General features: G+C 42.1%; 1 protein-coding gene across 6 annotated transcripts; it reads right to left on the bottom strand.

Annotated features, from left to right (window-relative positions):
* Positions 1-94: 94 nt before the first annotated feature.
* LOC112563603 (sacsin-like) lies at positions 95-12247 on the bottom strand. 6 transcript variants are annotated; one of them, XM_025237723.1, is made up of 10 exons: positions 12156-12247; positions 6102-6206; positions 5840-5881; positions 5448-5566; positions 4607-4732; positions 3790-3937; positions 2890-3575; positions 2321-2544; positions 1425-2038; positions 95-1117 (listed from the first exon to the last, which is right to left on the bottom strand). In XM_025237723.1, the coding sequence occupies exons 5-10, from the start codon at positions 4727-4729 to the stop codon at positions 240-242; spliced, it is 2673 nt and encodes an 890-aa protein (XP_025093508.1). In that variant the 5' UTR covers positions 4730-4732; positions 5448-5566; positions 5840-5881; positions 6102-6206; positions 12156-12247; the 3' UTR covers positions 95-239. The 6 variants fall into 6 exon arrangements, with proteins under 6 accessions (XP_025093508.1, XP_025093503.1, XP_025093507.1 ...); XM_025237718.1 differs by lacking the exons at positions 5840-5881; positions 12156-12247 and adding exons at positions 10674-10983; positions 11589-11828; XM_025237722.1 differs by lacking the exon at positions 12156-12247 and adding an exon at positions 10674-11146.
* Positions 12248-12900: the final 653 nt, after the last annotated feature.

The raw sequence follows: 12900 nt of genomic DNA, 5'->3' as shown, positions 1-12900 counted from the left end.
CCGTCTGATGGAGGCTGGGTGATCGTGACTGGCGTTCAGCGACTCAGCAACTTGTAGAAACTCTTCTGAAGTCACTTGGCTTTCATCTCTGAGACCCAGTTTTTGTAGCTTGTCAATAAAGTCGTCTTCGCACTGAGGAAAAGAATCATCACTTAAGACCTCCTTCAGCAGTTTGTGAGACGGGTCACAGAGATCTTCCACAGCTTTCAGCTGCTTGGATGATGTTGTTGTAAGGAATTTTACACTCTTCTGGCCAGTTGGCATAGTAATTTGTCATTCACCAACTCATCCATGAAAAATATCATAAACTGCTGTTTCTGCTCTAGTGAGTACTCTTCCCTATCTGGCTGCATTTTCAGCAGGATCTCACGACTGATGTCTTGCAGACTCTCCACTCGTCCCCCAAGCTGTAGTGCCACCCTCCTGTCACGTGACTCCTGACACAGAAGCATCTGTCTGGGTACTGGTACTGGCGGCAAGTGATCGGGTGCTATGGCACTTACACAAGCTACATTTGTGATTGTGCGGTCAGGAAGACACGAGAACAAGTTCAGCTGCTGCAACAGCTTGCGAAGGTTGATGTTCAGTACAAAGTCTCGGCAGTCGTCGAGGAGTTTGATCAGACACGCTCGGTCCTCATCCGTGCTTGCTTGGTTGAACGAGAGCACAGTCGAACTCTGCATGCTCTCACCTTCGCTGATATGAGACAGTAAGGTGAGAATGTTCTGAGGTGAAGGCCACTGCACTAACTGACCGAGCACCTGTGGATGCCTGATGACGTCATCTGGCAGGTGAGAGAGGACAGTGATGCCGAGTTTTGTAAGGCAGGTGATGAGGTTGTCTGAAAGCGGGTCCATCCCACTCACTTCTTTGCACACGTAGTTTCCTATGAGAGGTTTGAGGACAAAGCTATTGCCTTGAAGAAACGGCATTAGTGGCATCAATGAAAAGTCCTCCAGGCTGTCTGAAAAATTCTTAAGTAGGAAATTCCAAACATCTTGGAGCCACTGGTCGTCTAGAGGAACGATAGGTTCTCGTTGCTCAAACCTACATTGAATACTTTTCATTAGCAGGTGGCTCACGTCCTTCTCCGCCATCAACCTCAAAGAATAATTTCCTGAAAATGTCATATCGATTATATGTGTATACATATATATGAGAGATGCATGTACACATACGAACACATGTACGTGAAAATAAGACACAATGAAACACTGGTATGTAGATACATGTATTCATAAACATGCACATTTATAAACACACCTGTTGGGATGAATTTGATTATTAAATTAGGCGTTTGAAAGCGAACATACATGGTGCCCCTATTTTTTCATTGCTCCAGGAAAAGCATCTTTCTCTGTATAATATATTCATGCATCTTTCTCAATTATATAATGTAAAGGTAGAAGTTGTTGACAACAAACCTGACACAGCGATGTCATGTAGATGATGTCGAAGGTCGTGCGGCAGTTTACAGGAACAGAAGTGGGTTTCAAGGCCAGGGAAAAGTCTGAGGTCCTGTTCTTGACAGAAGAAAGTCGTGGAAGATTGTCTAGTGAAAGCCCTGAAGGAGCAATCCTGGAGAGGAAGAAGTTGGAGACCTTGCAGCAGCGACAAATCTTTCTGATCACACAGGTAGGCAAGGAGGTGACACCTTTCTTGGCTTTCAAATTGTGACAAACACGACTGCAGCAGACGACTGAGTCTCTGTGGGGTTGCTAAGGCAACTGTTGACAGACCACCTGACAGACTGAGGCCTTCCAGGACATTCTGGGGAAGGACGATAAGATTCTCCTGACACACCAGGTAAGCTTTGTGAACTGTGCGTTTGATGTCGGTAGAGATGTCGTCTGTAATTGTACTCAACAAGGCATTGGCAAGCTCCACCCACTGGCCGCCCTCTGTGCAGTATACTGGTTTCGTTGCCATGGTAACGAACAAAGGCTCCACCAATGGCTGCCATTTTTCTGTCACACTGCTCATGTCAGGCCACATGGTGTAGAAGTGGAGGGGACGTGTCACGTGCAGCTCTCTAAGCCTGTGAAGAAATTTAGCAAATCGGATGACAAACTGATTGTCTTTCTCTCATTAACATGTTCCCTCACATGAAGACGTTCAAACATCTACAGAGCAACCGTAATAACGACTGTTCTGGCCTACAAATGGCGGACAGGCACGCTTTGATAAACATACACAAACTAATTTTAAGACACTGCAGACAAGTATTTGAATGTCCCTGACAGTTGGCAGCAAGGAATTCTTCAGGTTAAGCATGTTGAATCAAAACTTAAGAAGGTGCGCAAGAAGCCAGTTTCCTCACCTCGTCAGCAGCATGGAATAACAGGCTGGAAGCAGCTGCTCCACCAGCAGACGGTTCCAGCGGAGGGACGGTTCCACGTGAACCTGGTGGCTCATTTGGTCCGCCGTGGGCCACTTGACATGGCGGCGGTTCTGACTGAGGGCAAAGAAGCCGTTGACATGGACCGGCAGTCCTGTGGGGCTGCGAGATTCCAGGGGCAGAGGAAGGAAACAGAAGATCTGGCTCTGTGGCGATCAATGAAAATAGGCAGTAGAGCTTTTATCTGAGTGTCTGACACGAAAGACACTTAGAGATCGATATTTATTTACAATAATATTAATGTGATTTATTCATCCGTAATATACATTAAGCAATACCAGTTCTATTATTGCCTCCTCACAACCCGACCGAGATCGGTTCGCCTCCTGATTGTCGTTTTTTGCCATTGCTCTCAGACAGGTCGGTGCCCTTTGCCAAGGAATAAAAGGTCCCACCAACTTGTGTGTACTACCGAGAAGAAATGCAAATTAATTTGTTGTAGTTCTTCACATAAAATCTAATGAAAGTAAAACAGAAGAGAGTTTGAGTACCTGGAAATTTGTTTGTCCTTCCAGTGGAGCTGCCACGCCCACATAGGGCTTGTAAGACAGCTGGGGGTCATTGCACAGTTCACTCAGCTCCGGGGACAGGTCCGATCCACCAGGGTGATAGTTGACTACCAGCCATTTCTCGCTCTGAACCACAGACTGTCCGTCATGGTCATCTAGCATCTCCACTTCTTTGATGAGGCTGTTCCACACCTTAGTTTCCGGCATCTGTCCACCAGCAGCGATGATTGCCTCGATAAAAGTTATATTTTCCCTTCGAACACTGTCCAGGCAACTGGTAGCAAGTCCCACTTGAAAGTCAAGACTGAGTTGTTTGTCCTGTCGTCTCGTGTACAGCCCCACAGTCTCGATTTTCTTCAGGAACAACGGGATTCCAGAAGCTTCGGTCTTAAAGGCTTGCCACAGATCGTTAATCTTGTCAACAGAGTAGACAGTGCTGGACAGATCGTTTGCCTCGTGTCTGAGAGGGAACCAGAACATTGTACCAGGATAGTGACCTGACTGAAACATCTCCTCATCAACTCCAAATATTCCACTAAGTCCTTGCAGCAGACATTCCTTTTCGCTCCTTTTTATTCGTGAGAGTTTTTTAAGAATGCAGCACCGATCTTCGCCTTTAAACGGATCCATATACAGAAGAAAGTTTCCACTTACAATGGTCAGACGGTCTGCAAGCAAAATAATTTTACAAAGGAATATATAACTCAGAATAAAACGGAATTGTTTTTACTTTGCATGAGCCTTAAAAGCTTGCCTGAAAATGTTCCTATGGTGAGATTAGTTTGGTTAGTTTATGTTTACATTTATGTACATCTGTCTTATGTATTAGAGGAAACGTGTCAGCAGACACGTGGTTGAGTATGTACTTGCTACAAAACTTACCTGTCAGGTGAAATACCGACTTGAAGCCGAGACCAAAGCGTCCGACTTTGAGAGGGTCTGCCTCCTTGATGCTGGTGTGAATCATCCGGATGCCCTGCCAGTCCCTCTCGCTGAACTTTGCATTGTTGAAGGCGTACAGAGCGGGTCCCTGTGTTCCGAAAAAAAATCACTCACAATGAAAGTATTGTAGACAAATGAATCCATTCGAGGAAAAAAATCTCGTAAAAAAGGCATCAAAATAAAACATTTACTAGAGTAAAGCAATTAAAACACGAAGTGTAAAATAATTACCATTATTTAATAATGGGACTTGGATAGTATTGTTTACAACTATATTAATACAGTCATGATGATAAGAAATAACGGAAACTCTGTCAGGCAGGAGCATTAACCCAAACAAGTCGGTCAAGATCAACGATGGCAAGACCATAACAAGCGACGCAGGACAAAGAGACCGCTGGATGGAGCACATCGAAGAAATTCTATACCGATCTCTTCCACCATCTTTTCCTGACATACCACCACCAACTGAGCAACTCAAGGTCAACACCAGCCCCCTCCACTAAAACAAATATCAAAGTCATCACATCTATGGGTTATCGTCAACAACGACGGTGGAGCTGACGATGACATCAAAAGCCGCATCAACAAGGCCAGGCATGCTTTCAACACCCTACGCCCCATCTGGAACTCCCGAGCGAGGTGTTGTTGCGGCCCTAGGCTCCTCGAGGAGTAACAAAGGAAAACAATAAACTAAAGGAATCATGTCTTTTTAGTACAAAAGAAGTGACGATGTGGAAATGCAAGCACAATTCACCTTCAGAAATTTCAGGTGTGGATTTTTTCTTATGTCTACGGGACTGACATTCCGGTTGAATTCTCGGGTGTCTGACACAAACTTCATCATGGAGGCACCGGCATCCTCCGCGTTCTGAATCATTTCCTGCGAGAAAAAAGGTCACATAAACAACAGATTTACAGAGCTCGAGCTCTTCTTCATACAAATGAGAAACATCAAAACAAAGAACCGTCTCTTTAGGACCAGCTTAGAATATGGTTCCTTATTTTATTGGTATAATACATTGGCATTGAGTAGAAGGATAATAAAATAACATTTACTAGCCTTATAAGGACTATTTATAGTCACTCATATTAAGAAATGTATTTCTGTATCTATTTATATAGATTGTCTCTTAAGAAAGTATTTTATATCAGTATTTTAGCGATATGTGAATGTTCACAATCTGCACGAGAAAAAATAATAATAATAATAAAACAAACAGTGGATGACAACATGCTGCCATTGAGCAAAGGGAGATCACTACAGATCGTAAATCTAGGAATAATTATTTTTTCTAGAGTTTTTAGAAAACCAAACTCTTTTCTATCATTTTTTATCGCATCTTCTATTGTGTCAGACACTACCATGTCTACTGCCAGGTGTCACTTGTTTTGACAGTAACATAAAGTATGTATTCTATGTATGTTACTTTCTAAAATGGAGGTACAGACCATCATCAGCACCAAACATTTGTATTGTGTGTATTTGGAAAGTTCGCCTCCTTGAGGAAGGAAGTTTGTGTGAATTCAAACACACACATATCTTAATAACCTGTGTCAGTCCTTCTGTGATGTAATGTTTTAATGTGTTCACCCACCTTAAGGATCTGTCCATCATCAGGATACTCGTCCAGCACATTGCGAAGTTCCCGGATGAGGGTGGCTCGAATGATACCCAGCTCCTCCCCTTCTTCACCATCCGATTCAGCTCCAGAGGCTGTAGAACAATGACAATGAAACTGCCAGCCAACAAACCAAACAACCAGTCGGAAATCCAGCAAAACTGTAAGCAAGTCGCAAACTTGATTTTCACATTTGTGAAGCTGAGAGGAGGCTTCAGATCGTTACACAAGGAAAAGGACAGAAGCAACTTTTTACATTTAGAAAGATAATTACATTTGATATAACATGTCAGAACGAGAAAAAATGTCTTAATATTCGGTACTGTAACTCTGCCTTCCACATTCCGCCTTCTATTTCTATGCTCCACCTTATGTTTGCTTTGCCATCGTCATCCTGTTGCCTTTAGTCACTGCAAAGTAAAATGTCTAGTAAGCTGCGGTCGATGGGAAACACCCCGGGTGCTCTAGTTCAACACAAGTTTAGTCTGGCACTGTACTTGTGGATATCTCCATTTCTATCGAAGATTTATTTAAAATCGTTTCTGCTTCTGTAGATAAGTGTACTCTGGTATTACTCAGCAAGCAAATTAATTCCTGTGCAATAAAATACTGATTTAAGTTTGTACCCACCCATGTTGAGAAGCACAGACCACAGCGAACCCTCCACAGGTAATGTCTGTGACGATGTTACCTGTCAGCAGCTGAGTCTAGTGTTGTGTTGTTCATTAACACATTCTGTAAACAACAGGCATGAAGGTAGGTACATGGGTACATAGACTAAGAATCGAATCGAATATTTTTGTATTGCTTAGCTCATCGGCCCCTAACAGCACGGTGACATCACAATGCTTTAGTACATTGCTAATACAGATCATACAATTACACAAATTAGAACCTGGGTGCATTATATAGTTGTCTATCAGAGCATGTCATGGTATGTTGGTATTAAAACTACTATTCGAAATTAATGCTGTCATCGGCAGAAAGCAAGATAAACAATTCTAGGATATCTGGATTGAAGAGGATGCCATGTTTACCATCATCAATTTCATCTTTTACTAACCTACCAATAAATAGTGAAACAAAATATGGCAACACATTCTCCCTGGTTTAAGCTCATAAGATATGGAAAAGATTCTGTTTCATCACCTCCTAGCTATACTTTAGCTTTAATTCTATTATACATTCCTTTTATAGCCTGAAACACACTTATTCTCAACTTACTCTTTTGAAATATTCTCCACAGTTTTTCTTTTATAGCAGAAAAATTTTCATCATGGGTATTAAGACCAGACTGAAAATCTTTATCTTTTTCTGCACCCGGAGATCATTAAACACGACCAAAAAAAAAAAATGGTTGAACTATTCGTTTTTACTCATTACTGAGACACGAGAGAGAGAGTGAAAAGATGATGATGGAAATGAGTGAATATTCTTCACAGTGCTCTCAGAATTTACAATCAAACAATAAAAGGACTACCTCCATTATTTTTAATGGCGATATCTTCACCGTTGCAAATTAAAAAGTAACCACTTCAGGTTGTCTGACTTTCCTTCTTTCTGTGATTTGCATTGAGGTTTGAAAAAGGTGAACTACGACAGGAAATAGCACCTACAGGGCTATTGTCGTCTCTCCTTGCAAACCTTCTTCACGTCCCATTGCAAACCGTGTGCACAGCTGCCATTGCAGGTAAAGGCTGAGCTTACAGTCACGTGACTATGGAGTGGCTTACACTCTCTTGTAAAAACAACACAACCAGCAAGTTTCCGGAAGTAAGAAGAATAACAAAATTTTTGTTTGTTTGTTTTTTTCGCTTTTTATTTATTTATTTTTTTTATTTTTTAAAGGGGAGTGGGAAATGTCACAGAAGGCTGACACAAAATAAACGAATCAGCCCTGATTCCAATGAGTAACACTGTTTTTGTTTCGATAGCTGGAAGAAAAAAGGAGAAACAAAATAATCAACCGTCGCCAGTGTTTGGCTTCCTAGAGACTACGTGTGGGGAGTGGAGGCTGTCTCTCTAGTAAGGTGCACAAATCATTTATTTGGAGTAGTTGACTAGGAAGCAGCTAGAAGGAACTTGCTCACCAAGAGTAGCAAGACAGTTGTGGTCACCCGTTCCCAAGAGGTGGCGCCACCTGGCATAATGTCTGTGCCCTACAAACGGCCTCAGTTTTTTTTTTAATAGATTTGTAGAATTTTTATGGTTTCTTGGATCCGTGGAACACGAATCTCTAGTGACTTTATTTAACAGTATTATTAAAAAGAGAATTAAGTGTTAACAATATAAAGTCACCTTGTGCCGGACTATAAACGCTGTCGTACTTCTGTTGACAAACAAACTTGGAAAAAGAAACTTTATATTGGAATATTTGATAATTAGTGGCTGAATAATTACTATCTCTCTGGATGTGCATTAAGAATTAGTTTTTTTTCACAATTATAGTATTATTTCAATAAGTACTGTGCATTTTTAATATGATTAAATGTTCACAGGGCCAGCGAAGAGGCAGATTTAGTTGTTTTGTTTAGAACTTAAGAAAACACAAATGTCCAGGTGAGTGTGTGAGTGTGAGCGTCTGTGTCAAATACTATCCATGAGAACTGAACATGAAATACAAAACATCAGGATAGTATAACATCCACATGGGAAATATGTAATAACAATAATGTTGCATGCTGACGTTTTCACAAATATGCTATTTGGCAACATCGTAGAAAAAATGTGTTTTATGATGGTAAGCTCGATTCTTTCCTTCAATATTCTTGCTTTTGTTAAGTTAGCGTTTGAAAGTTGATACCAGTAAATTTTATAGTGATGTGTTACAATGCATTTCAAACATGTATGTACATAGAAAGGGGATATGCATACGGGTAGCTTTTTCGAACAGTTTTGGTATAATTCTCTGTATATGCATGAAATAAAATAAAACCAGATGTTTGCGAATGCACACTTTTTACACAATACAAGAAACTAGACATTTCCTGATAATCATTGCCACAGCTTTTTATTGTGAGTTGATTGGGGAACAGTTGTTTCCCTTGTCAAGCTTGTACTTCTGTCTCTGTCACTCGTTGACAGTACTTTGAACTTCTATTTCTCGTGCAGAATTAAAACTGTATCAACTGTGAGACACGCACGTGAGACACGCAAAGGTGAGACACGCACGTTGGTACAACACTGGGGTAGAAACGTGTAGTCCCCCACCCCCGCCTTAAACTATTTTTAGTAACACTCATGGCTGCTGCCAGGTCATCGGCGCGCGAGTGCGAAAAGCTGTCCATAGGACAGATCGATTTGATTGATAATAGTTATCACTGTGAACGAGCTGACAAAACTAAAAAAAACAAAAAAAAAAAAACCCCAAAGTGTTAGTATATGCGCAGAACAGAAGAGCTAAGCCCGACTCTCAGGATCTGCTTTTTAATAAAATTGTGAAAGTTGAGTGGCGGAAGCTACAAAGAATGAAGAAAAAGAAATGTTCCAAAATACAGAAGACAGGCGGCTATAGCTGATTTGCATAAATCTAGCAAGAGAAGGTGAGACTGTTCCGGTTGTCACACACATTGTCAATGTTCCAGGTTTTGTCATTGTTGAGTTCCACCTCGCCTACTCATGTCTTCCTCAGCTCCAACTTGAATTATTCATGATTGTCAGCAATGAGGACTGGTGTACTTAGTTCTCCAGGTTTGACAAGCTCACTGTCTGGTGCCTTTTGTCGGTGTAGACTGCACAGACTGAGCACATTATGTCCAAACAATAAGCGTTGAAAGCGCAGAAGCTACACGTGTATGTCGGGTGATCCAGGGTTAGTGACCGACATTAGTTACCGGGTGTTTATTAGATACAATGTCTGGTGTCTGGAAACAATGTTCTGAAACCTAGTGAATACCATTGGCTCAGTACGATTGACACACCTTATTCAGTATTTCTCATGTGACATAATAGATATCTAAATGTTTTCTGGCCGGCGAATGAAGCCAGAAAGTTGTCGATCGCCGGTGATCGCCATGAACTCCTTAGTAGCCGGTCAGGGTTGATGAAAAAATGATGGCCTCTGTCGACTGCGACTTCAACTGAGGCTTCAGGTGTTGGAAGACATCATCCTAATGCTGGCAAGCAGTGTAGAAGGAAGGCAAAAGAAAGAGCTACCTAATCAGCAGCTTAATTAGCTGTTAGGCTCGAGATGGAAGTCCCTTTCTCTAAACTATTCTTAGTAATGATCATGGATGCCGCCACTGGGTTCGGCGAGTGACGAAACTTGTCCATGGAGTCAGCCAGAGGTTTGTCGCCTTAAGCATCTGACACTGAATCTTTGCTTTGAATGTAGTGGCTGTTCTTGTCTCTTCGTAAATCACCTGGAGAAGCCCAGCTAAGTAACATGGGCAACAGGTATAGGATGTCAGCATATGAAAACATCACTGTCAGTAAATTATCTTCTTTGATAGTGCAATAGGTCAGCACAAACAAAAACAAAGAGAATTATGACAATGTCCATAAGTATTGCTGTCCACAGAACCTTCTTGACAGCATGTGTCAGGATTTGCTGGAACTGTAAAATTACTATAACAGAGGTTAGAGGGCTAGGGTCATAATGTGACATAGCACCCAGCAAGTTAGAGGAGTTAACTAAGCGGGTGGAAAGTAGACTACAAAGGTACAAAGACGAGACAGCTTGAGACCGCAGTTCGTTACACAGACACATTACATTAATACCTCCCCTCCATGTTTCTCTCTTTTTATAAGACTAAAGGTGACAGTCTTTTGACAACTTCAAATCAATTACAACAAATATTTTCTTTATGCTCCTCACGTGCACAGGCAGAAAGAACCTGTTGAACTCAGACTTCATCAACCTTTATTGTTTACAGCTTTATATTGAAGTCTATTTGTAGCGAGACTAAGAAAACAGCCCTGTAGCCGTTAGAGGTGTCATGGCAGCTGACGTCGTCGTGTGATATTTAGGGAAGATAATGAGAGTACTATAAGTTGACATCAGCTGTTGTATAACAAAAAACATTGGTCGAGAAAAAAGCAAAGTGTTTTACTTTTACTGAAAACGGAAATGACTAAACTGGTTTCCTGCTTGAGGCCAGTTAAAGCAGGTGACATCTAGTATGCCATGTCAGACATCTAGTATGCCATATGTCAGACATCTAGTATGCCATATGTCAGACAGGCGGCAGAAAATGGTTTTACCTTGCTTACTTGGTTGTAAGAGACATCTGCACTCGACGTGCCACAGACAGGACAGCAAACTTCAGTTCTTACTTCAGATGCAGCAAGTCTGTTGAGCCTATGACTGGCAGACATATGGTCTGTACATCACCTGACTAGTCGGGGCTCACCCACCCTCTGCTGGGCAACAGCGAGCGTTAGCAGGAATAAAGGTGTGGTACACCTTTCCTGGAATTTATGGTCTGTGAGGTTTTAGCAGGTGACGTCAGGTGGAGGAGCATTGGCACCTTGGCTGCTAACTTTCATTTCTCCTTTCGCTTTCGTTTGCTCGCTACACAGGAAAGTGCAGTGCACAGAGAGAGAATGTAATGCACAGAGAGAGAATATAGTGCAGAGAGAGAGAGAATGTAGTGCACAGAGAGATAGAGAATATAGTGTACAGAGAGAGACTATATAGTGCACAGAGAGAGAATATAGTGCACAGAGAAAGAATGTAGTGCACACAGAGAGAGAATATAGTGCACAGAGAGAGACTATATAGTGCACAGAGAGAGAATATAGTGCACAGAGAGAGAATGTAGTGCACAGAGAAAGAATGTAGTGCACACAGAGAGAGAATATAGTGCACAGAGAGAGACTATATAGTGCACAGAGAGAGAATATAGTGCACAGAGAGAGAATGTAGTGCACAGAGAGAGAATATAGTGCACAGAGAATAGTTCCCCAGCCAGCTGCTTATCATCTTCCACATTTCCATCTAACACTGATCGAAGAACGTGATGTTTCTTTATGGCTTGTGAGAAAAGACTTCCATGCAATGATTTACTAATCATCCCTCCACGACGACAGGAGCAACAACAACAACAACAACAACAACAACAACAACGACTTAATTAAAAAAAGAGTGAGAAGTGCAGGTAAAATAAGATGACTCACCTAATCCCGCCCCTCTCTAGCTTGTGATCCCTTGCATTATGCTAAAGGCTGAACAAATATCCTGTTGTCATGGACCACACGTGACATTACAGTAAGTGTAACGAGTTGTGATTGGTCTCTATAGTCATGGCCGCCGAGAGCCAGCCCGGGCCCCGGGACAGACGACCTCTCCGGGCCCCTTGTACTTGTAATCGTAAATTATTTTCCCAGTATATAATGTATGTTTACAATTCGAATCTCAATATCTACACTTCATTCAGTAATGAAATATAGACTGCAAACAGTAGGACAAGTGCACTAGGATCTACATCACTACTTGAACATAAAGTTGTTTACATGCGAGTGGTTAGTAAATGAGGAAGAAGGATGTTAAAGGATCAGACTTGTAGCACCCCGCTCCACAAACCCAGCTGACTACACTTCTCACGACAGGCCCCAGTACCCCGAAATTGTATTCTACAGACTTGAAACTCAACTTCTGCATGTGTAATGCTTGGGTGTTCTGTCCTTAGACCTTTCTTTAAAAGAAAAAAGAAAAGGAGAAGAAGAAGAAAAAAATCCACTGACCAAGGCCGGTGTCACGAGCTCAGGAATTGCCCGAGCCCAGAAATTGCCGTCGCACAGTGCGCAGGCGCAGAGGGGTCAACAGGTCATCTTTACCACTGACGGGTCATTTCCGCCAAGCTCGTGACACAGGGACTCGAAGTACACAATGACCTCGAGGAGGTCCCCAACCTGCAAAATATCATGTGCACCAACTCGGCCCTTCTTGGGCTTAAGATGTGCCCTACTTGGTGAAGCCACTCATCGGGCCACAGTGGATTTTGCCCATGGTGACCAAGTAGGCCCGAAGTGGGAAGCCCACCATAATATCCCTTTTCACCACCTTAATACCACGAACAGGTGGTCTACCTACCTCTAAACCACTTTCTCACCACCAAAATACCACTCTTTCACATTAATACCACCAGCAGGTGGTCTGCTACCACTACACCACTTGCTAACCACTAAAACCACGAGTCCTTCACACAGCATGATATCAATCTCTACCACACTCATACACTAATACCAAGAAGCAAAGGACAATTCAAAATGATTTATTTTTTTTTTTAAATCGGGGTGATTCGGTCAGGTTTATTTTTATTTCTTTTACTTTTGTAACTCGGGTATTGCTGAGGCAAACAGATGTCACATGCATAGCAAAAGTAGTAGGTCCAAGACGAGGTACTAAGAAACCCTGTGCAGCTAATCCTCAATGTATTGGTTCACTAACCGATGCACCACCAGACAGCCTGCTAGGGGAGTCAGAATC

Source organism: Pomacea canaliculata, linkage group LG5, assembly GCF_003073045.1.
Source record: "Pomacea canaliculata isolate SZHN2017 linkage group LG5, ASM307304v1, whole genome shotgun sequence".
Taxonomy (NCBI): Eukaryota; Metazoa; Mollusca; class Gastropoda; order Architaenioglossa; family Ampullariidae; genus Pomacea; species Pomacea canaliculata.
This window is presented reverse-complemented; position numbering and strand designations above follow the sequence as displayed.